The following is a 22,682-nucleotide window of genomic DNA, read 5'->3' as shown; positions in this document are numbered from 1 at the left end:
TTAGAGAATGTGAGCCACTCAAAATTAGCCTCCATCTCAATTGTAAAAGCTAAATGGGCCTCTTGTATGGACCCTATATTAATCACATGGCACAGTATTTATTTATTTATTTTGTCATATTTGATTTTTACTATTAATGTCCTAGCTTGCATAATTATGTTGCATTATTTGCTTAATAATGGGTGCCTAATTATGTTGCATTTTCCCTTGGATAAGCCAAGAATATGATACCACTATTTGATAAAGACAAATGATGAGTTCTAGTTCTCATACTTCATTTTGGGTCCACCAAAAAAAAAAAAATGAATACTTGTAGAGATTCAAGTTTAGGTAACTCATATATTCATAGTATTATTTTATATATCAATCATTAATCAAAAGCACTTCTTCACTATACGTGGCACACCCTGATTTCAATAGCTTCTAACAGTTTTATACAAATAGCTTCTCATCCGAGAAAATAAAATACTTTTAGGATTCATATTTCATAATGTACAAATAATTAAATATTACAAAGATACTTATCATAATGACGAGTATAAGGGCTTAGAAGAAGCACCTCCAAAAGATAATTATTAAAGCTGAGCCTAGATAGCGTTTGTTTTGAGGTACTGAAATAGAGACTGAAATTTAATATTATGTTTATTTATTTAGATATTGGTACTAAAATTTCTGTTTCTGATTCTAAAATTTTAGTATTTTAATACCTCTAAAAAGTGAAGACACAGGAGACTGAAATTTTTAGAGACAGAGACTGAAATTTTAATAATATTTTATACCTAAAATACCTTCATTTCAATTAATTAATTCCAATTTTACCTTTTGTACAAATTAAATTAGAGTTTCATTCTTATTTTAATTTTTGTCTTCTACTTTGTACCAAACAGAATACTGAAATTTATTTTTATCTCTGTCTCTCAGTCTCAGTCTTTCAGTCTCTGTCTTTCTACCAAACACTACCTAAGAGTTATAAAATTTTTATTTTAAGGTAATTCGTTATATTATTGTTATTTCTTTTGAAAGTTGGCTTTTCCATCTCTAATATTTTGAATTGTTTCACTTGGATAATACTTTTTTTCTTCTTTTTTTTCATTGGTAAACACTTAATAATATTTTAAAATTTTATTTGACTTCTCTGTTCAAAGTGATGTAATTGATGAGCCGAGACTTATTACAATATTTGATTGATATATATTAAGATGATTATATGAATATAAAGTTACTTGCATTGGATATTGATGTGTGGAACACTACAAGAATATGACCGATTAACTACCACAAAAAGAGTCGTAAAATCATCGCTAATCTGACGCAAAATATAATTTGTGACGAATTAGCTACCGCCTAGCAACTAATGCTTTTCTCGCTAATTACAAGTCGTAGATCAGTGAGGCAAACACAACAGTCGTTAATTCATCGGAAAGTTTTTTAGCTACCGATTAGATAGTCGCAAATCAGTCACTAAAGTAAAAGCTAATTCCATAGAAGAAATGGACTAAACGGTAGTCGCTAATTAACGACAAACTCTACTATAACAGACTCATCACTAAATAATGCAATCTAACTTTATAGACAAAATAGAAAAATTAATTGACGATATAATAATTATTATCTTTAAGATTCTATTTAAATAGCACTTTTACTAAACATTTATATAAGAAAAAGTTTAATTTATATATAGATTTTCACGATATATAAAATATTGATTTTTTTTCTTTTTCTATTTATTGAGGTGGGGATCTACAAACTAAACCTGAAGAATATAGCAGGTACCGTGCAAATAATACATAGAGAGTGGTTGAAACTTGAAACGGTGAAAACCTAATCAATCAATCAAAGTGTTGTTTCTTTAGTGTGTGTTATCATTTTCATGATCATGATCATATATTATCTGAGAAGATAGATAGATAGATAGATAGAAAGATAGATTGCAAATAAATTTGAAATATATTGAATTGAAAGAAGTGGTGGTCCAAATAAAACTCCTTATTCATCCACATACATACATTGAATTCTAATCAGCCAAAAAGACAAAGCTCAGGTTGCCACAAATGATATCTATCACTCACAATCATCGCTTGCTTTCTGCCAGTTTCCCCGCATGACCCCCATCTCTTATCTTATAAATTATTAATCTTCTACACATAATAATTAATAACAAAAATTATTTTTTATGTATTAAGTCAAATAATTTTATACATATATGTCAACAAAAGGGGCTATTTTTTATATTTATAGTATAAATAATTATTTAAAAATATAGATATGATTGAACGTCTATATAAAATGTTTTATAATGTTGGTGTAACAAAATTGAATTTTAATAATAATAATAATAATAAATGGAACATATTTTTATAATTGTACAAGACAATTACGAAAAAAATGGTATATATATCATGTATATTTATTTGTTTATATCAAAAAGTTACTTCTTCTAAAAATTTAAACTAATATAAATAAGGTTTAATTATTTTATTAGTCTTTATAGTTTTATGAAATTTTCAATTAGGTCCCTATACTTTTTTCTTTTTAATCGGGTCCCTGCACCAATTTTTTTTTTCAATTAAATCCCTCTTAGTAGTAATTGATGACTTAATTTTATAAGGACCCAACTAAAAAAAAGAATTGGTACAGAGACCTAAATAAAAGGAAAAAAACGTGTAAATACCCAATTAAAAAAAAATTGGTGCAATGACTCAATTGAAAGGAAAAAAAGTATAGAGACCTAATTAAAAATTTCGCAAAACTATAGAGACCAGTAGAATAATTAAACCTATAAATAATTATATTTCTAATATTTCTTTTCTTTTAAGTTGTCATTTTACCTGATAAAATTTTGTTTTTTCGATGGATTAACAAAGATCAAATCCTATTTTTTGTTGTAGAAATTCTGATGTTATATTAAAAAATTGTCTTTTAAAATTTAAACTAATAAAAAGATATACATGAGTGATTATTTAATGAGAATATTATGTATATATTTAGCAACTAAATATTTGAAAGCAAAACTATAATGTTAAAATATATAAATGTATAGAAAATAATAGATATAATAGTCATTAAAATATTTTAAAACATTATTAATTTGATTTTTTGTTTATCCAAAATTTATATGCGGCAAAATCAAAGAAAAAGACACAATAAAATTTACCTATTATTTTTTCTATTTTGCTATTTTAAGATCTTTCTATTTTTTGTCTTAACATACTTATTATAACAATTAATTTTGAAATAATATAATTTGACCAAAAATATGATGATAGTAATCTCAAAATGAATGATTTCTCAAACACCTATTATTAGAAGGGGGTGAATCAATCACACATCATAAGTAGATAAAAGGATGAAGTAGGCATCAATTTTCTTCCAATGAAGCATTAATGTTAAAATTTTCCTTGGATTGATATGCTGTGTTTTTTGCTTACTCCAAGGATATATCTTTGTCTCCTTTTTTTGTTTCTTTGCCTTATTTTCACTTTTTCCCATTTTTGTTTAAACATTTCACCCCACATTGTGTTCTTGTTAACGTTTCTCCTCTTACCTTCAATTTCTTGCGTGTTGCTTATAGTATTGCAGTAGATGCTTATAAATACATACATAGAATTACTAACATATATATAAAATTTTAATAAAAAACAATAAAATGTTACCAAATAAAAACAGATATCTGGCAAGAAGACAGTGGAGGAGGGGGACCATATAGCATGTTAAATTGTTGACGTGTTTGTATTAAATTTCGTCTTGTGTTGCATTTCCATCTATGCATATATGACTTTCATCCATTCACATGTTTGAGTCTTGATGACAAATTAAGATAAGCAAGTGTAACCAACACCATCCTTATGATTTTTGTCTCTCATCACCGCCATCACCATCATTTAAACAACAACAACAAAAAATGCTATTTATATTTACCGATAGAATTGTCTTATTTAATATTTATTAATTATTATAATAATTAATAATTAATAAATACTAAATAAACTAAATAAATTTTAATTATTTTTAATTAATTTTTTTTAATTACACACTATTATATTATAGCACTACAAGAGATACGCTGAATAGCGGTGGTTTATTTAGGGATTTGTGGTAATTTTAAATCGCTACGAAACGAAATTCTAACAGTTTCACAAGCGTCACATATTAGGGGGTGGAGATTTGATTTTACGGCGGTTCCAACGAATTGCTGGTACAACTGCTGCAAGTTAGCCTATAGGTTTAATTATTTTATAGTTCCTATAAGGTTTCTATAATTTAAAGACTGTAATTAAATCTTTATAATAGGTAAAAATTTATAATTAAATCACTACTAGTGGTTATCTTTTGAAAAAAATATAATAATTCTAAAATACTTACTTTTAAAATATTCTATACAAATTATTCTACATCAAAAATAAAAAACAATATTTTAAAATAATTTTATATTTTTAACAAAAATAATTAGTAAAGAGTAATTAATAAAAAGTTTATCTAGTATAAAAATTTAATAACAAAGTTTTAAATTTTAAAGACTTATAGAATAATTAATCCAATATTCTAACTCATTTTATTTATTATTTGATAAAAATGTAAATTTAATGAATATTGAATTCATATAGATAAAATATATTGAAACTATTTCAAAATTGAAGTGATGAATTTTAAGTAAATAAGTCAATTAAAGCATATTAATAAAATTATATAATATTGTACAATGATAAAGTGATAGTTATATAATCAAGTATAGATAGACCAGGAACTTAAGATAAAAGATTGTTATAATTAATAGACAATCAATAATCTAATGTGATATGCATGACTTATAAGGAGTTTTTTTAAAAACAAAAAAAAAATCATTTCAATATATATAATTGAATACCTAGGATGAAATCTTTTAACATTAAAACTAATGATTTAATTTAGGTTCTGAATTGATATATGATATTAATTAATTAGTCTAGTATTATTGTCATTATTTAGCACCTGCTTTGTGGTAGCAAGAAAAGATAGATAAAGCTAATAATCAATTAATTTTATTTAATTAATTAATTAATTAATTAATGTTGAAATAATGTTGTTGTCAAGTTGGAATTATCACTCAAGTTGAAGATGTCAGATTGAGCACATGAATGAAAGTATTTAATTTGTAAATGGAAGAAGGAATGGTTTATATATATGTATTTATATTTGCTACATGCATCTTGGGGTGTGTTATCTATCATATCATATCATATCAAATCAAGTACACATCCACCACCTTCAACAACCCACCAAGGACCAAATTAACAGCACACAAATATGACTATCTAGCACTACCATGCCCTCCCATATATTCATATTGATTTGATATATATACACAAACTTATCTTATTTATATTTAGGTATATATTTTCTTGTATATATGGTATTGGAAAAATTTTAAGTGTATCAGAAACACCGGTGTTCCAGTTGTTTTAACCGTTGATTTTAACCGTTGATTTTAATTAATATGTATTATATATATTTTTTATAATTCAGATTAACGGTTAAAATAATTAGAACACCAGTGTTCTCGATATACTTAAAACTCTTCCGTTGGTATTGACATACACCTTTTCTAAATAAATAAAACTAAAACTCATTCTCATATTTTTTTAATGGTATAAAATATAACAATTTAAAGTTTTGCTAATAAATACAAAATTATAGTTTATAAAATTAAATAAATTAAAAGTATTTTCCTTTTTAATTATTATAAGAGTTCAAGTTTGATACACTAACAGTGTAAAATATTTTATATAGTCGTGTAATCACATCTGTTCTTTTGAACTATTCACATAGTTAATAAAAGATAGTTATTTTCCTGATGTAAATGAGTAATTAGATATATGTATAAAATTATTTTACACTAACAATATATCAAAATAAATTCTTATTATAATTAAATTTAAATTAAAACACACATTAAAAAACATCATTTTATTATTATTATGCAAAAATCCAGATTCAGTCAACTTAATGTGAAATTGATAACTGAATATCGTTAGATAAAAATTTATTTAAATTGATTAAGTTATTTAAGAACTCTCAACTATTAACTTCACTTAAAATTGACTGCAACTGAGTTTTACCTTATTATTATTATTATTATTATTATTATTATTATTATTATTATATGAAGAAGAAGGTGGGTATATATGTGATTGTGTAAAATCTTGAGGGAGAATCCCAACAGTGGGGAAGTAGATTCCAGAATAATATAAGTGAATTACAACAAAGACTTAAAAGTAGTTCTTCATGTTCTCAAAATGGGAGGGTGGATGACGTCAGAAAACAGTGAGTGAATGGGGCCAATGGTACCTCACCACACCATACCTTACTCTCTGCCCCCTCTCTGCACTCTCTTATCTTTTCTGCTTTTCTTTACCTTCCTTTCCTTTTTGTGTTCACTTACTAATTACTATACTCTTTCTCTCTCTCTCTCTCTCTAACCCACCAAATTTCTTTTTTCTTTCCACTTCTGTTTTTTCTTTTTTTAAAAAATAGATTGGATATTTTAGTTTTATTAAATTTTTATTATTTCAGATAATTATTGATCAAATAAATTGGTTTTTGAAGAAAAATAATTTATTTTATTTGGCATTTTTTTATGAATTTATTTGTTTTTTAATAATTTTTTTATTTAATATGGATGTTAAAAATTTTATTAAAAATATAAAAAAATTAACATGTTTAAATAACAAGCTTATTTATTAAACATGTTGATTTTTCTGTATTTTTAAGAATAATAAAAATTACTCAAAAATTAAAGTATTTAATAAGAAATTTGTTGAGGATTAATTTGAGTGTTTCTATTTTTTTAGTTTTCTTATCCAATTTATCAAGATTAATTAACTTAATTATATGGCAAGGAAAGAATAAAGAAAAGTATTACTTTAAAGATCATAAAAAATTTAAGGATAATTCTATGAAAAGAGGTATTCATGTAAAAAAAATAAAGAATAATATGAATAATTTATTTTTAATAATTAATAAAAACAAAATAACTTTTTTTTAAAAAAAAATATCTATGTAAAAATAAATTTTTTATCTCTTTATTTTTAAACTTATTTTTCATCTCCTCTTTATTATTTTTATCTCTCTCTGACCTACATTTTATTTGTGTTTTAGGCACGGTTTAAAAGGAAAAAGTGAGAAAATGAGATGTTAATTGGGTCAATTCATGAATGTCACATCCTTATATCTTTATCCTCGGCGATTTCTCATCTTCTCATCTGCTTGACATCCTGTTGCAATCACACACATCCACACAATCTTATTATTCACTACCTGCTACTTTGTTTTTCACACAAATTCATCATTCAAATATTCTAATAACTATAATATTTATTTACCGTCATGACCTTTTGTGAAGTGTTATGGTCATGTTTGGTTGGACACCATCATTAATACTTAATTCATAATCATAAAAGATGATGACACACACTACAACCCTTTGATGGAGTTTGCAATTTTAGGCAATTGAAGATGACCTTATTATGCTATCTTTGGATTATTTTTTGAAAAAAAAAAAAAGATACTATTTAATATTTTACAATTTATTATGAGTTTAATTTTGATATATTTATAGTGTAAAAAATTTTACATACTCGTACAATTAGATTCATATATTTAATTTATTTTTTAAATATAATAAGTAATTATTTTTATTGATATATTAATACACGATTAATTATTTGATTTTGTTAAAGTTTTTTTTATATTAAAAGTACATACAAATTAAATTCTTATTATATTATTTCAATTTGATTTACTAAATTTTTATAACATATGTTGTTATTATTATTCATATGTTTAAACTTAAGACTTTACTTAAATAAACTAAATGTATGTATAGGAAAATGGTTAGTTCTATCTAAAAATACCTTTTACATTACAAAATGAAAGAAGAAAAATATTTTTTATTTTTTAATTTATTTAATATGTAGAAGAATTTTTAAATTTTTATGATGTTCATAAAAATGACACTAATTATTTATATTAGTAGTGGCTTTTCCAAAATGGAAAGATGCCATGAGAATGGCTAGTTGACTTCCATATTTACCAAATGTGTTGGATTTAATTTGTTTGGGCTTTGGAGGATATTTTTGATCAACTTTAACTAGAATGTTGGGAAAAGGAAACCGTTTAAAGATGTTTCTATTAATTATGTATAATTATGATGCTTAATTACAAAGCTTTTGAAGGCCCACAAACATTGAAGGCCGTTTCAAAGAAATTATATACTATGATCTTGCCATCCATTAATAAAGCCAAAAATCCAAAAATCCAGAGTAGTAAGGTCAGTTTAGGCAAACAACTTAATTAATTTATTTTTGAAAAAATAGCTTAAATAATAAATGATTATATTAAAAGTAATTTATAAATAAGTTATTTTATATTTGGATTTTTAGTTTTAAAAATATTTATTTTATAGAAATGTGATAAAAAGTAATAGCATTATGAGAGAAGTCATATTTTTTTAACTTTTCTATAAATTCCTAAATAGCTTCTTAAAAAGCTGCAATTTAGTTTTGAAAATTGCACCAAATATTAATTATTGGTTAGTTGGCTGAAGTTATTCAATATTTTTTTTGTTGTCTACAATTTTTTTGATACGATAATTGAATAATTAATTTGTTACAAATTTGAGCTCTATAAAATTTGAATATTTGATATTTATTTAAGCTAACCAGTGATCTATTAAACCAAGTCGATTAAGTTATGCAACATTTATTCCCTTCAAATAAGAGACTCAGTTGAATTTCAAGTACTCTTATATAAATAGAAAACAAATTATTAGTACCAAAGCATTATCAATTACCCTTATATAACAGAAGCATATTATTAATTATATTGCACCCAATAACCCAACCCAAAAGAAAAAACAAATGGTCAAATTAAACTCTAGATATTCTAAAGAAGCTAGTGTTCTACCTTAAAATCATAATTGCCTTGGTTGACTTAGTTAAAGATAACAGACAATATAATCGATCCATTAGAGATATACAAGTCAATTGCATTGCAAACAACATCCAAAATAAAGCTCAAAATGAGTAATTATTCTTAGTTGAAGCATGGACCTCAATAATGTGAAGGTTCAAGCAAATATGAGTGCATCATTTGCCAACTTAAAAACTTTTTATCATTGCTAATAATATATTGGAAACCTTTATTTCTTTGTTATGTTATGAGATTATTTGTCTAATTATATCTATTTATAATGCGTTACTCATATAAATTATTTTTTTAGATTTATGTAACTTTTTTTTAGTTTTTTTATTTGTCTTATATTTTTTATGTTTTTTTTTTTTTTTTGAAGATTTACAAAGGTCAAAGTTTAAATTTTTTGACATATAAAAAGTTTTAATTTTATGTCATGAAATTATTTGTATCAAAAGTTTAAACTAATAAAAAAAACACATAAATAGTTATTCAACATATACATACAATTTTTTTATTTTTTAAATATTATAATATCAAAAAAAAAAAAAAGATGCATGCTCAAATTGTATGCACACAAAATAATGAATTTATTGAAATTTTCAATGACAATTATATATACACACACTTTTAATACATTCATAACTTAGATTTTGTATGTTATTTTTTGCAAATATTAAGATTTTCTCCCCTTTAATTAACATAATGCAAACAAAATTCTTAACTTCATTAAGCCTAATACTACTAATACATATTAATTTAGGTACGTAGTTTAATTTAATATCATTATTTAAGTCTTTATACAATATTAATATATATCCATTCCTTATTTAATACTCCTAGGTACTACTATGTAGAAGCATAGTTTTAATTAACAACATTGGGAACATGGCCACTTATTCGCACCATGGTATATAGATAAATTGACATGTCGGCTTGAACCAAAACATCAAGATCCCATAACAAAATAAAATAATACACTTGCATCTTTATGCACCCCCCCAATTTAAGACAAGAAAGATACTCCATAATCTTGAACAACATGACCCTATAATAATAATAATAATAATAATAATAATAATAAAAAAAAAGTTTAATTATTTTGTCAGTCCTATAGTTTCATAAAACTTTTAATTAGATTCCTATATTTTTTTTAATTGCTGCACTAAACTTTTTTTTTCAATTAAGTCCTTCTTAGTAGTAATTGGCTTAATTTTATATGGACCTAATTAAAAAAAAAAGAATTGGTATAGGAACCTAAATAAAAGAAAAAAAAATTTGTACAAGGACTCAATTAAAAAAATATATAAGAACCTAATTGAAAATTTCACAAAACTATAGGGACTAACAGAATAATTAAACATAATAATAATAATAATAATAATAATAATAATAATAATAATAATAATAATAATAATTAACCGGATAAAGATTACATATAGTTATATCTTACACCTGAAGCATACCCCAAAAAAACAAAAACAAAATCAAATAAAGCAAATCCAATCAAAGGGGGTGGCATTAATTAGCACATATATAGTATATGCTAATTAATTAATTAATTAAGGTGCTAATAGTAATATGATTGTTGATGAGGTAACATGTGATTGTGATTAGGGTGAGAATTATTAGAAGGTTGATGATAATAATTATGGTGGTAGAAATGGTGGGTAGTATCTGAATTACTAGTACCCTCTTTTGTTGTTGAAGGTTGAGAATCATCATCATCATGTTGAGTTTGGCATTCCATGTTCACCCCAAACAACCTAAGTACCTTCGAACTTGAACTTGAACAGTTTCCAACTGGTCTCATCCTTTGGTTCTTCCCTTGGGACCCTACTTCAACCATTTCAATTAAACACGTGCACATGTCAGTGCCAATGCTTCAATCATAAATAATTAATTAATTAATTAAATAAACAAATGAATTAGCAATACTTTAATTAATCACCTAACTATCACTACCTAATACTTGTGTTACATATATTTTAATATTTTGTCTAGGTTATTTATTTATTTATTTATTTTACTATAAATATATATATATTAAAAAAAGTACAACGAAAATTTTGATTGTGATGAGGATGAAGTGATGGAAACAGATTGAAGGGCACCGCCTAGTTTTCTGAACCTGCAAGCTTTTGTTAGAAAGAAAAGGTACTAAGAAAGAACATAGAAAATTGTTTTCATGTTCATGATTTCATTCAACCAAAAATGGGCGCGTATTCTTCACGGGGGTAGTTTGGTCAAATCCCAAAAAATTACGCAAACTACAAGGTGGAAGCTCAGGTGCAGTCGACTTCACGTGAAGTTGATAGTTGAAAGTCGTTAAATGGTTTGACTGATTTGACTAAATTTTCATCTAATGACTCTCAACTATTAATTTCACGTAAAATCGACTGTACCTGAGTTTCCACCAAACTACAAAAAAAAGGCTTCTAACTTCTAAAGCTCTAATAAACTCACATTTTTCCCAAGTAATTGGAAGGTAACCTCCACGCACTTCCATGAGAGTGTAATTAATAATTATTTTATATAATCTAATAGTAAATAAAAAAAAGGTGTTCTGATAGTAATTAGAGATCACTAATTAAAGAGAAATGGAAATGATGGAATTATATTCATCATGCTTTATTATTTCTCATTGTACAAATAATAAACATCATTTCTTCCCAGCAAAAAACAATAGGTTCTTCATTATATTCTTATCTCATCAAAAAGACATGCATTATACATCATAATCATACTAAGCTAAAGACAATTATGTTACCAAATTGGATGCACCGAAAACGGAAGCTTCATTCCTAAGACTCAAGAGACAACATAATCAAGCTAAGGTAATAAATCATCACAAGAACAAATAATCATTAAAAAGGTCATCTAGGTAAAATAAGATTGCAGCACTCATTCCATAAAATCACCAAATCCTTGTGAAATAATAATAATACCCAATTACCCACCCACCCTCATCAATCAAACTAAAGTAATAAAATGAAAACAAAAAAATCTAAACAAAATCACTAGAGAAGAGTAAAAAAAAAAATCAAAATGAAAATATTTTTAAAAAGTAGAAAATTTGTAATACTAAAGATTATATATAATCACATTAATAAATTTAATTGTGATATACTAACGTATTATATACGTATATTTAGTGATATAATAGTAAAAATAATTATATTTAATATTAATTGCGTAAATAATGATGGATTAAAGGAAAATGTTTTTAAAATTATACTCTTAGTTGATTGTATAATTTTAGATTATTAATGTATTAAAATTAAATAAAAAAAAGTTTAATACACAAAAACCATACCTGCATGAAGACTACTACTACTCCCCTCATGTTGTTGTGGATATGTTAAGTGTTGGTTATGAAGAGGATGCGCAGGATAAGGAGGGTGCGCACAATAGAATCCGCTAGTCCACGCTACACCACTCTTGTCATTATTCACATCAGCGCCACCAGCGTGAGCCGTTCTGCTAACTTGCGCCAGCGGAGAAGATCGGCGCCTCCAGCGAATAAAGAGCCTCTGAGAGTCGGCGCGGTGGCGCTCGAAGGAAACGACGTCGCCGGCGTCGAGACGCTTGTCCTTAACGTAACGGCTCCATCCTTTGGTTAGCACATAGCTCTGGCTGCTGTTCCAATACGAATAACGGAATCGCCAACACTTTCCTGACTCGTCCTCGAAACTCAGTAACAAACCCTTGCACTCGGTGGCTGACTCAGTAGCGGAGGAGGCAGTTAGAGGGAAGTACTTCTCGGCGTGTTGCTTTGGGATGACGAGACGGTTAAGCTTTCCAACGTCGCTTGGAGTTAACGGCTTCTCGAACATTCTCTCGTTATGTTGTTGGTGGTTATTATTATCGTCTTGTTGGATTGGTTCTGGAAGATTCTCTTCTTCTTCTTCTTCGTCTCCTTCTTGTGACGTAGTGGCGGTGTCGGTTTCTTCGTTGTTGAGGTTGAAGCGAGGGGTGTTTTGGGAATTATGAATATTATTGTTGTAGGAAGAAGGAGGTTGTGGTTGTTGAGTCCACCACAACGGTGTCGTTTCTTGGAGGTCCATAGGGGAAGAAGAGTAGTGGTTTATAGACATTCCTTTCTTTTTGTTTGTTTTTTGAGGGGGCAAAGAAAAGAAAAGAAAACAAGTGCTTATATTTAGTTTTGGAGAGAGAGAGAGAGAGAGTGGAAACTGTGGGAAATATTTGATGGAGTTTGTTTATGTGTTCTTTGCAAAGATATGACAATGAGAGAGAGAGATGCAAGAAATAATAGTAGGGTATGAGTAGTGTATTATTATTGTATGACTTGATAACTTGTATGAAGTATAAACTAGTTTATGATGTGTGTGTGCAAAATGTGCTACTACATGGAGGAGGAGAACACAACTATATACATATATATATATATATACTGCAAAAGTCATACTTCAATTAAGGCTTTATAATTTTTTTCAGAGTTTAATTTTGATGTATGAATAGTAGCTTAAAATATTTTGTATAAGTCGTATAATTATATTTAGATGAATTATATGATAAAGATGTAAGTTTATAGATTTTTCTTTTAATAGAATGAAAGAGAGATTAATAAAGGTAAGATCCACATTTTGAATAATAATAAAAAATAATTATAAAAGAAATTATATTCTCTCTATACCATTTTAATCTGTACAGTAGAGTGTCCCTTATATTTATTTTTTGATGACTATTTATGCGATTAATATAAAAGATAATTATTTTATTGATGTAACGTTATATAATTAGATGTATATTAAAATTCTTATTTTTATGTGAAAATATTTTTTTTTTAATGATAAATTATAAAACTATATTTTGATGTCTTATAAAATTATTTTTTTATTAATATGTGGCTAAATAAATAAACTATATTTTTAAATAAAATATTTTTATAAAAAATATATTTGAATAGTGACTAAAAATTAATTCATATATATATATATATATATTACGTGTACAAATAAAAAATTAGTTACAAAGGTTGCTATTATGTATTTTTGTATATATATATATTATTTAATCACCAAAAAAATATATATATTATTTAATTTATTTTTAATATATATATTTTTAATTTATTTTTAAGGTATGTTATTATATTTTAATATATATTTTATAAATATGGCTAATTTGATGATTATTTTTTGTGTACACATAGTAAAATTCTCTGTAATAAATTACTAATAATATAAAAGAGTTTTACATACTGTGTATTGACATATCAATAAAAATAATCTAATTTTTAATTTTATTGTTTAAAAAACTTTTTAAATATATAAACTTTGTTCTGAGGTGATAAATGAAACTAAGGTAAATTTAGATTTGGATGCGAGATTCACGCTTCTTTAATTTGGGTGAAGGTTTCTACTTGTTCATAAGGACAATGGATGAATTATTCGACATTTTCGTTTGGACGATGGTGAGAATCTTGTAAGAAATTCTGATACTTAAATAAACAATAATTTTAAACAGGTTTAAATGAATTGAAATTACAAAATACTTACATTTGATGGAGATAATTTTAAAAGTGAGCGATCACTTCTGAATTTTTTTACTTGTAGTAATAGTGATTTCTTCCTTATTAGTATTTGAAAATTTATCCCATGTTATAGTGAGGGCTGAGTTGAAGATAGCATACATTTGAAGCAGTGAATGACAAGGTCTTTGCTTATTATACATGCAAGTCGGGTCAGCCTGAATATATCGAGTAGATTAGCTCGTAGGGTTGGAGCTTAGTTGAGATAATGGGGCCATGATTTTTTAAATTTTTTTGTAAAAAAAATTAGTAGTCATTTTTTAAAAAATAAAAAATAGTTCAATTGGCTCAAATATTTTACTATAACTTAGAGCACGTTGAATTTGAACTGAACTGGGTGGATTTTTGTTGGCTTTCTCAATACATCAAAATTAAAAGATAAAATCAAATCAAATCAAAAAGTTATCTAATAAAAAAAGATAAAAATAAAAAAAATCATCTAACAATCAAATCAAATAAAAAAAGTAGCTTTTCTATTCGTATTTTACAGCTCTCTATTCAACAAGCAACACTCCCTCTACCTTTGAGTTCAAATATAAAAAATTAGGTATTTTTATTTATTTAATTTAATATTATTTTATATTTTACTGTTTATTTAATTTAATTTTTTATCTGATAAATAATATTAGAATATTCAATAAATATTGATATTATTGTATTTGTATAAATTGATAAAAAATTTAATAAATATTATAAATTATTAAAAAATTTAGTTCTGATTCAATTATTGAAAATTTTAAGTCACTAAAGATTCGAAGAATATTATTATAAACTATTTTATATTTTTTATCTATAGAATTATTTATTTATTATCTTATTAATGACAAACTTAAAGAATAGTTATATTTATAAATTTTTGTCCTCCAAAATTTTATGTCAAACTCCGCCATTGTTGGCTGACATAATGACTTTTTGGACTGATCTTACTGGATCTAGTAAATTTCTATGAATTCTCTGTGAAATTAAATTAGTTTTAATTGGATCATGACTTTATATATGTTTGTCATGAACAAATTTTATTAAATAATTGCATAAATTTTTTTATAATATAAATATTATAAAAATGAACCCATTTTGTAAAATATTTATGGTTAAATAAGATTTACATCTATAATCACATGTTAATAATAATTGATAGTGATTAATGTTATAGTGCTTAGGTAACATTATTTATATTCTTTTTTAGTTTAGTTTTTATGCAGTAACACACATATATTAAAGATAAATATTTTTATCAACATGATAATTTATTATTTGATATTTTATGTAAAAATTAAGTAAAAATATTTGATTTAATTATCCACTATTTTAGAATTTATTCAAATATAAGCATACATTAATTAATTAATATACAATATAAATCTCTTGATGTTATTGGCATATAAAAATATATTATTTGTATATTAAAGTTGGTGTACCATTTAGTTTTATTTTTTCAATTTTTATTCTTAAATTAAGTGTACTAATTAATAATTAAACATTACTATTCACTGTCCTTAGTATATAATAGTGATTAACATTGGACTTGTATGTTTTTGGGGGTGAGGTATATATATATATGCATATGAATTATTAGCACTCGTGTTGGTTTTGTATCATAATTAGTATTTTATAATTAGTGAAAAAACAATGATTGGTGTATGAATTGACACAGCAGAAGGTGTACACTTTGTACAGGTGTGGTTATGCTACGTGAGACATACTGTGATTATAAAAATTCAATTATTATCACTGAATTGGGCCGAACATGTATATGTGTATGAATCTTAAGGGGATGAGATTCTCTTTTAATATATATATAAATTTATATATTGAAAAAAAAAATAAATAATTATTTCGTGTAATTAGAGACACGCCCATGTTACTAAATTGGCAAACAAATCAAGTGATGTGGTGGCCCTTTAATTTCTCTTCCTATCTCATACCAAAGTAATCATCAATATTTTCTGCTCCTTCATTCCCAATTAGTTCCAATCCCTTGCCGGCCAAAATATTATATAAAAAAAATTATACAAATAATTAATAATTGTTTATTATTATACTGTAAAAATAAGTAATTTTAAAAGTTTATATCTAAATACATAATTTTAATTAGATAATTGTATAAATTTTTTTAAATGTATATTAGAAATAAGAGACTAAACTGGAGAAATGATTTGTGTATTTTGAGTATATTCAAGTTGTCTATTCAAGTTGTCTGGAATGATACAATATAAAAAGGATATTTATAGGTACTAAGAGAATCAAAATAGATGTAATTTCCTATAATAAATATTTAAATATACTAAATAATACTAATTGATCTTAATTATATTCTAACATCCCCTCAAACACAAGTGACAACTTGAGTTTAAAACTTATTTAAAACAATGAAATAAAGAGAAAAAAAAACTGCATAAATTTTCTAAAACAGGTGCAGACAGAACTTTCGGAAGGAAACATAGATAAAACTGTCGCTTGTCTAAAGGAAGCGCAAATAGAATTACCGCTTGATCTACTTCGTTTTCTTTTACATGCATGCTGAATACCAGTTTTATCCTTTTATTATTATACATTAATTATCATATAATCCAATATTAATATTTATATAAATAAAAAAATTATATACTTTTGATAATATAATAATTTTATATCGACAATAATAATACATATAATTAATTTATTGACTTTAGGGTTTGTTAAAATTTGGTTCTTTATTATTTCCTATCTTCTTACCAAATCAACCTCACTTGTTTTGGTTATAAATAATTATTACAATGAAGAAAAATATATGTATATATTTTTTTTATGGGTAAAAAGTTCAGGATGAACTTTTTAAATTTAGTTTTCAATGATTGTTCCTTAGTTCTTTATTTATTTTTGGTACCTCAGGTCGAGTGGTGGTGATTGATAATTGTGTGAGAAAGAAAATGTAGCCAAAGGAGAGGGGTACAGTGGTCCATTTCTTCACTTGTTTTGTATTGGTTTTGGGTATATATATATAAGTCTATTATTTCATTATTCAAGTATCTCCAAAATGTGTATTCTAATTCAAGATGGAAGATTAGAATATTGTTTATGTCACGTGCTTCCCTGAATTATTAGTGTTTGGCCATTCCTTATTTTTAATAATAGGAAATGACTAGAATGTTTATGTTATACATTGAATACAGTAAAGACTAAATTATTAAATTTATATTATCAGTTAATTAATATAGAGAATTTAAATTTTGATATTTATAGCTAAAGAATTTTATACAATCATATTTATATATTTAAATATATTTTTTTAAATAATAAATTCAAAAATTATTTAATTTTACTGATCTAATTAATATTAATACATAATTAATAATTCTTATATTAATTAATTCTTATACTTGCTATTGAATTAGTTGATAACATACATTATAAAAATTGAACTTGATATTTATGAAATTGAATTTGGATGAAAAAGGAAAAATAATTAAAATATATTAATAGATAGATGCCTTCATTTCCCAATGAAGAGATATATGTAGAAAAAGAAAGAGAGATGAGATAAGATCTGTCCAATTAGAGAAGACACATAAACCTTTCTGGGCAATCGTGTTTCAATCCCCTCCTCACACTTTGCATCCATCATTTATTTTATTTTAAAATTTTTAATTAGTAATATGTTTTTAATTATTCCATTTCATTTATAATAATGGTTTTTATTTTATTTTATTTTAATTTTCTTTTTAGTTAGATTGTGTCTTTTCCATGACTTAAAGACAAAACTCACCTCAATTTCCAGGTAGATTCAGACACCCTTTTCTGCTCTACAAAAGGTTAAACTTTTTTTTTTTTTTTTTTTAGTTTAAGTTCTTGTTGGAGTCACCACCATAATTATAGTGCATTGTTTGCCCTTTTCTTATCCTCATTCTCTATTCTTCTCTTAATACCAACAACTCTCCTCATATGTCTTTCTTACTTCCGATATATATTATTGGAAAAATTTTAAGTATACTAAGAATATCAGTGTTTTAGTTGTTTTAACTATTGATTTTAATTAATATATATTATATATTTTTTTTATAATTCAGATCAACGATTAAAACAATTGAAACACTGCTATTCTCGATACACTTAAAATTTTGATCTTCCCTGTACTTTAATAATATTCACTCTTAAAATATATTTAATTTATTAATTATAAATATTAACAACCAATTATTTCTATCTTAAAATTATAAATTAAACCAAACAAATTAATGTAAATAATAATTTTTAATAAAATGCATATCAAATATTTTTTTAAAAAATATTCTAAACTATAAATTTTAAGTTCTAAATCCTAAATTTTTTAAAAAATAGAGTAAAAAAAATAATTTTATAATAAAAAATTAGTTAATATTAACTAATTAAAAGTTTATTTTTTATATATTTTTAAAAAAATATATATATTAAAAAAATATTTTTCCTTTTCAATGTGGTGATGAGCATGGAAATGCAAAACCAGAAGAATAACACATGGGGTGCAATTAATTGCTAGAGATCAGAGGGAAAAAGATCTTGAAAATGATCACAGGGTTTCAGCAGCAAATGATCACTTACAAGTAAATGCCGAAACATGAATTTTTGTATTACTTGCACAAAAGATCTTGCTTGGCCTAGTGCATAGTGCAAGCTAAGAGAGGAATCCTTTAACATGAAGAAAGACCCAGCCTGGGTTGAGTTATTAGGTCTTAGCACTCTGCCATGCAATTATTTTAATTATATTTATTTATTTATTTATACGTGAAAACTCAGGTGCAGTCGACTTCACGTAAAATTGATAGTTGAAAGTTGTTAAATAAAAATTTAGTCAAATCAGTCAAATCATTTAACGGCTCTCAACTATCAACTTTATGTGAAGTCGACTGCACCTAAGTTTACACCTTATTTATATTATATGATATGTTACATTTGTGGTATGGGTTGGTCTTTATGTATGGAAAAATCTGAATTCTTTATTTCAGGTTGATGAGGTGAGAAACAAGACAACCTCCATAAGATATTTAAGGAAAGTAGGGTAGGCACCTCCAAATAGAGGGACTACTAATTAATAAATTTTTTTTAGGGTTTTTCTTTTTAATTACAGGTATTCCAGTGGAATATTTAATTAAGGCTTTGTTTGATTTATGTTATTAATTATCATTAAATCTAAAACTATTCTCCAGTATTTTTCGAAAGAAAAAATACAAAATATAATTAAATCCTAAATTTAGTAGTTTATACATCATGTTGGACTAACCCTAGCTATTAGTGAATAAAAAAAATTAGTTGGTATAAATTAATAAGTAATATACATGATGATGATTAAAAAATTACTTGAGAAGAGCAGTTGTTTCTAGTTTAAGGTTATATATGCCTTTAGACTATTCAAGTTAAAAACACCAACAATGTTAATTAGTAGTCATAATAAAAAATAAAAATTTTAGTTATAAAAAAAAGAACAAAAATTTAATTTAGATGTTTAATTAAAGTAATGATATATATGTGCTTGGACTAATCCAAAAACCAAACTTAATTATAATAATAATAATGCAATAAACAAAACCTTAATTTGACCAATAGTGAACCAATGATGCCAACCCTAGTTAGCTATACATGTAGTCATACAGGTATATAATACATTGTATATATAACATTTAAATATTTCCCATTCTTGGAGTTCCTCAATTTCCCAAGTGAGAAGAATAATCCCTCCTCATCAACTTGAACATTTTGCAAGATCTATCTTACCTTGTAAGAATTGATAAATTGCATGAGCATATATATATATATATATGCATGCATTTATAATATAAGAAAAATTTCAAGTGTACCAGAAATACTGGTGTTCTAATTGTTTTAACCGTTGATTTTAATTAATATATATTATATTTTTTTTATAATTTAAATCAACGGTTAAAACAACTGAAATACCAGTGTTCTCGATACACTTGAAACTCTTCCTATAATATAAACATGACCTAGTCTACCTAGCCAAAAGCATTTTTGTTTTTTATTTCTCTCAATCTTTATTGTTGGTTTGAAATCCATTTAAAAATGACTAATTATTTTCAAAAAATTGTATGTACAATTAACTTCATTTGTATTATTATCATTTTTTACCCTTTAAAGCATTGGAACGCCACTAAAATGTTTTTCGACAGTTTAAAACCGTTGCAAAAACTTGCTAAAATCGTTATTATTTATTACTGACTGTACAGTGAATATATAATTTTTTATGTCTTTTTTTATTAATTTAATTTATTGAAATAAATAATTTTATAACAATGATATAATTTCAAAATATTTACAAGATAAAAGTTTAGAATTTAATTTTGTGATAAAAAAATTCAGTATATAAGATAAGAAAAATGTATGTAGAATTCACATAAATTCAAGAGATATATACACTTGCAAGAAAATTGCATATATTAATTACAAGGGCAGGAATTTGTATCTCTATATTGTTGTTTATTGCAATCGATGAAGAGTTTTGTGATAGAGATGGTATGATTGGTTTAACTAAAAAATTTGTCTTTTGTATAGTAAAGAGATACAACAGAGAGAGTGTTCGAGATTGTAATAATAGTGTTCATTGAAGTGGTGACATATTCCAAACACCACTTGTTAATAAAAGGCCAAAGACGATGTATGCAATCTATAATGTTGATACGCATCTTGCACCTGAGTGTGTTTCGTACACCGTGACTTATTAAACAAATTCAACAACAGATACTTACTCATCCAATTATTAATTAATTAATGGTGTAAGTTCAAGTGTAGTCAATTTTATGTGAAATTGATAGTTGAAAGCGATTAAATAATTTGACTAGTTTGATTAAATATTTATTTAACGACTCTTAATTATTAACTTTACGTAAAATTGACTGTACCTGAATTTCCACTTTAATTAATTAATGTGTGTTTGTGTGTGTTTTTGGAAAACCAATCTAGGGCTTTATTAGTTAGTATTATTGAAGAGTCAAGACTATTTTTGCACCGGTTTTGAACTTATATAATCAAACTAGCTAGTTCATTATCCTCAGGTTTTTTTTCATTTTTTTTATTTTCTTAAAAAAGAGTCATCATTATTATTTGAATAAAATAATAAATAAATTTCTAAAATTTTATACTTCGAACAAATTAGTTTCGGAAAAAAAATCAATAAAATTCTTTACGATAATAAATGTAAACGCATCTGTAAATTAATCCCTATAATCAGAATATAAGAAGAATTTAATTTAAACGTAATTTATTATCGTAAAAAATTTTATTAATATTTTTTTTACAGAGTAATTGATTTGAAATATAAAATTTAAAAAATTTATTTGTCATTTTATTCTTATTATCTTTTACCAGAATTACACACACCTTGCATGTGATACTTGAATATTTCATACTAATTGGTCAAATTTTAGACTATGGGTGAGTAGACTAGCATAATTAAAACAAAACATAATTTTTATTTTATGCATTTTTAGGATAAAATATTTTATTTAACATTGTATGTCAATACACACAATACACAAAAATAATTAAACTTTCATTTCTATTATATATCTAAATAAAAATATTAATTATTTTAATTTGCATACATCTATAATACCACTTAATTAAATATCATCAGTACAAAAGAATCTTGTACTAATATTAATACATATATAAAAATTGAAACCTTAAAAAAGCATAATAAACAACAAGAGCAAGGCCGGGTTAATTATAATAGTGGGCCAAATAATTAGTTAGAGAGTGGATCTCACTTAGAAATTAAACTAATTAATTATTAATCATTATTGGTAAACATAGTATTAGCTAATAATAATATGTTTTGCGTGATGCCCTTTTGAACCTGAAAAGTGTACAAAGATATCTAATCCCAGATATATAGCATCAATAATTAATTTATAAATGTGAACACAAATGTGTGACCCTAAAACTCCCACAAAAAGCATAGTAGTAATTAACTAAAAGCAAGTTGAAAGTCATAGTTCCAAACGGAACCAAATAAGAAACCAGAAATTAAAGTTGATGCCAAAATTTCAACAAAGGTTTGTGCCTCACATATAGTTCATTTATTTTTTCAATTATTTTTTTCTAAATTTGTTGATTCAAGAGGTTAATTAATTAGTAGGGGACCATAGTCCTTAAGTTCATACTTGACACATACTTGTCTTTTGTAGATGGACCATTAAACTTTGATAATAGT

General features: G+C 25.1%; 1 protein-coding gene across 2 annotated transcripts; it reads right to left on the bottom strand.

Annotated features, from left to right (window-relative positions):
• Positions 1 to 10,339: 10,339 nt before the first annotated feature.
• On the bottom strand, positions 10,340 to 13,300 carry LOC107626371 (AP2/B3-like transcriptional factor family protein). 2 transcript variants are annotated; one of them, XM_088504280.1, is made up of 2 exons: positions 12,263 to 13,300; positions 10,340 to 10,785 (listed from the first exon to the last, which is right to left on the bottom strand). In XM_088504280.1, the coding sequence occupies exons 1-2, from the start codon at positions 13,041 to 13,043 to the stop codon at positions 10,517 to 10,519; spliced, it is 1,050 nt and encodes a 349-aa protein (XP_088360406.1). In that variant the 5' UTR covers positions 13,044 to 13,300; the 3' UTR covers positions 10,340 to 10,516. The 2 variants fall into 2 exon arrangements, with proteins under 2 accessions (XP_088360406.1, XP_016184727.1); XM_016329241.3 differs by having other exon boundaries at positions 10,340 to 10,782.
• Between the last annotated feature and the right edge of the window lie 9,382 nt (positions 13,301 to 22,682).

This window comes from Arachis ipaensis, chromosome B2 (assembly GCF_059453495.1).
Source record: "Arachis ipaensis isolate K30076 ecotype BB chromosome B2, ASM5945349v1, whole genome shotgun sequence".
NCBI lineage: Eukaryota > Viridiplantae > Streptophyta > Magnoliopsida > Fabales > Fabaceae > Arachis > Arachis ipaensis.
This window is presented reverse-complemented; position numbering and strand designations above follow the sequence as displayed.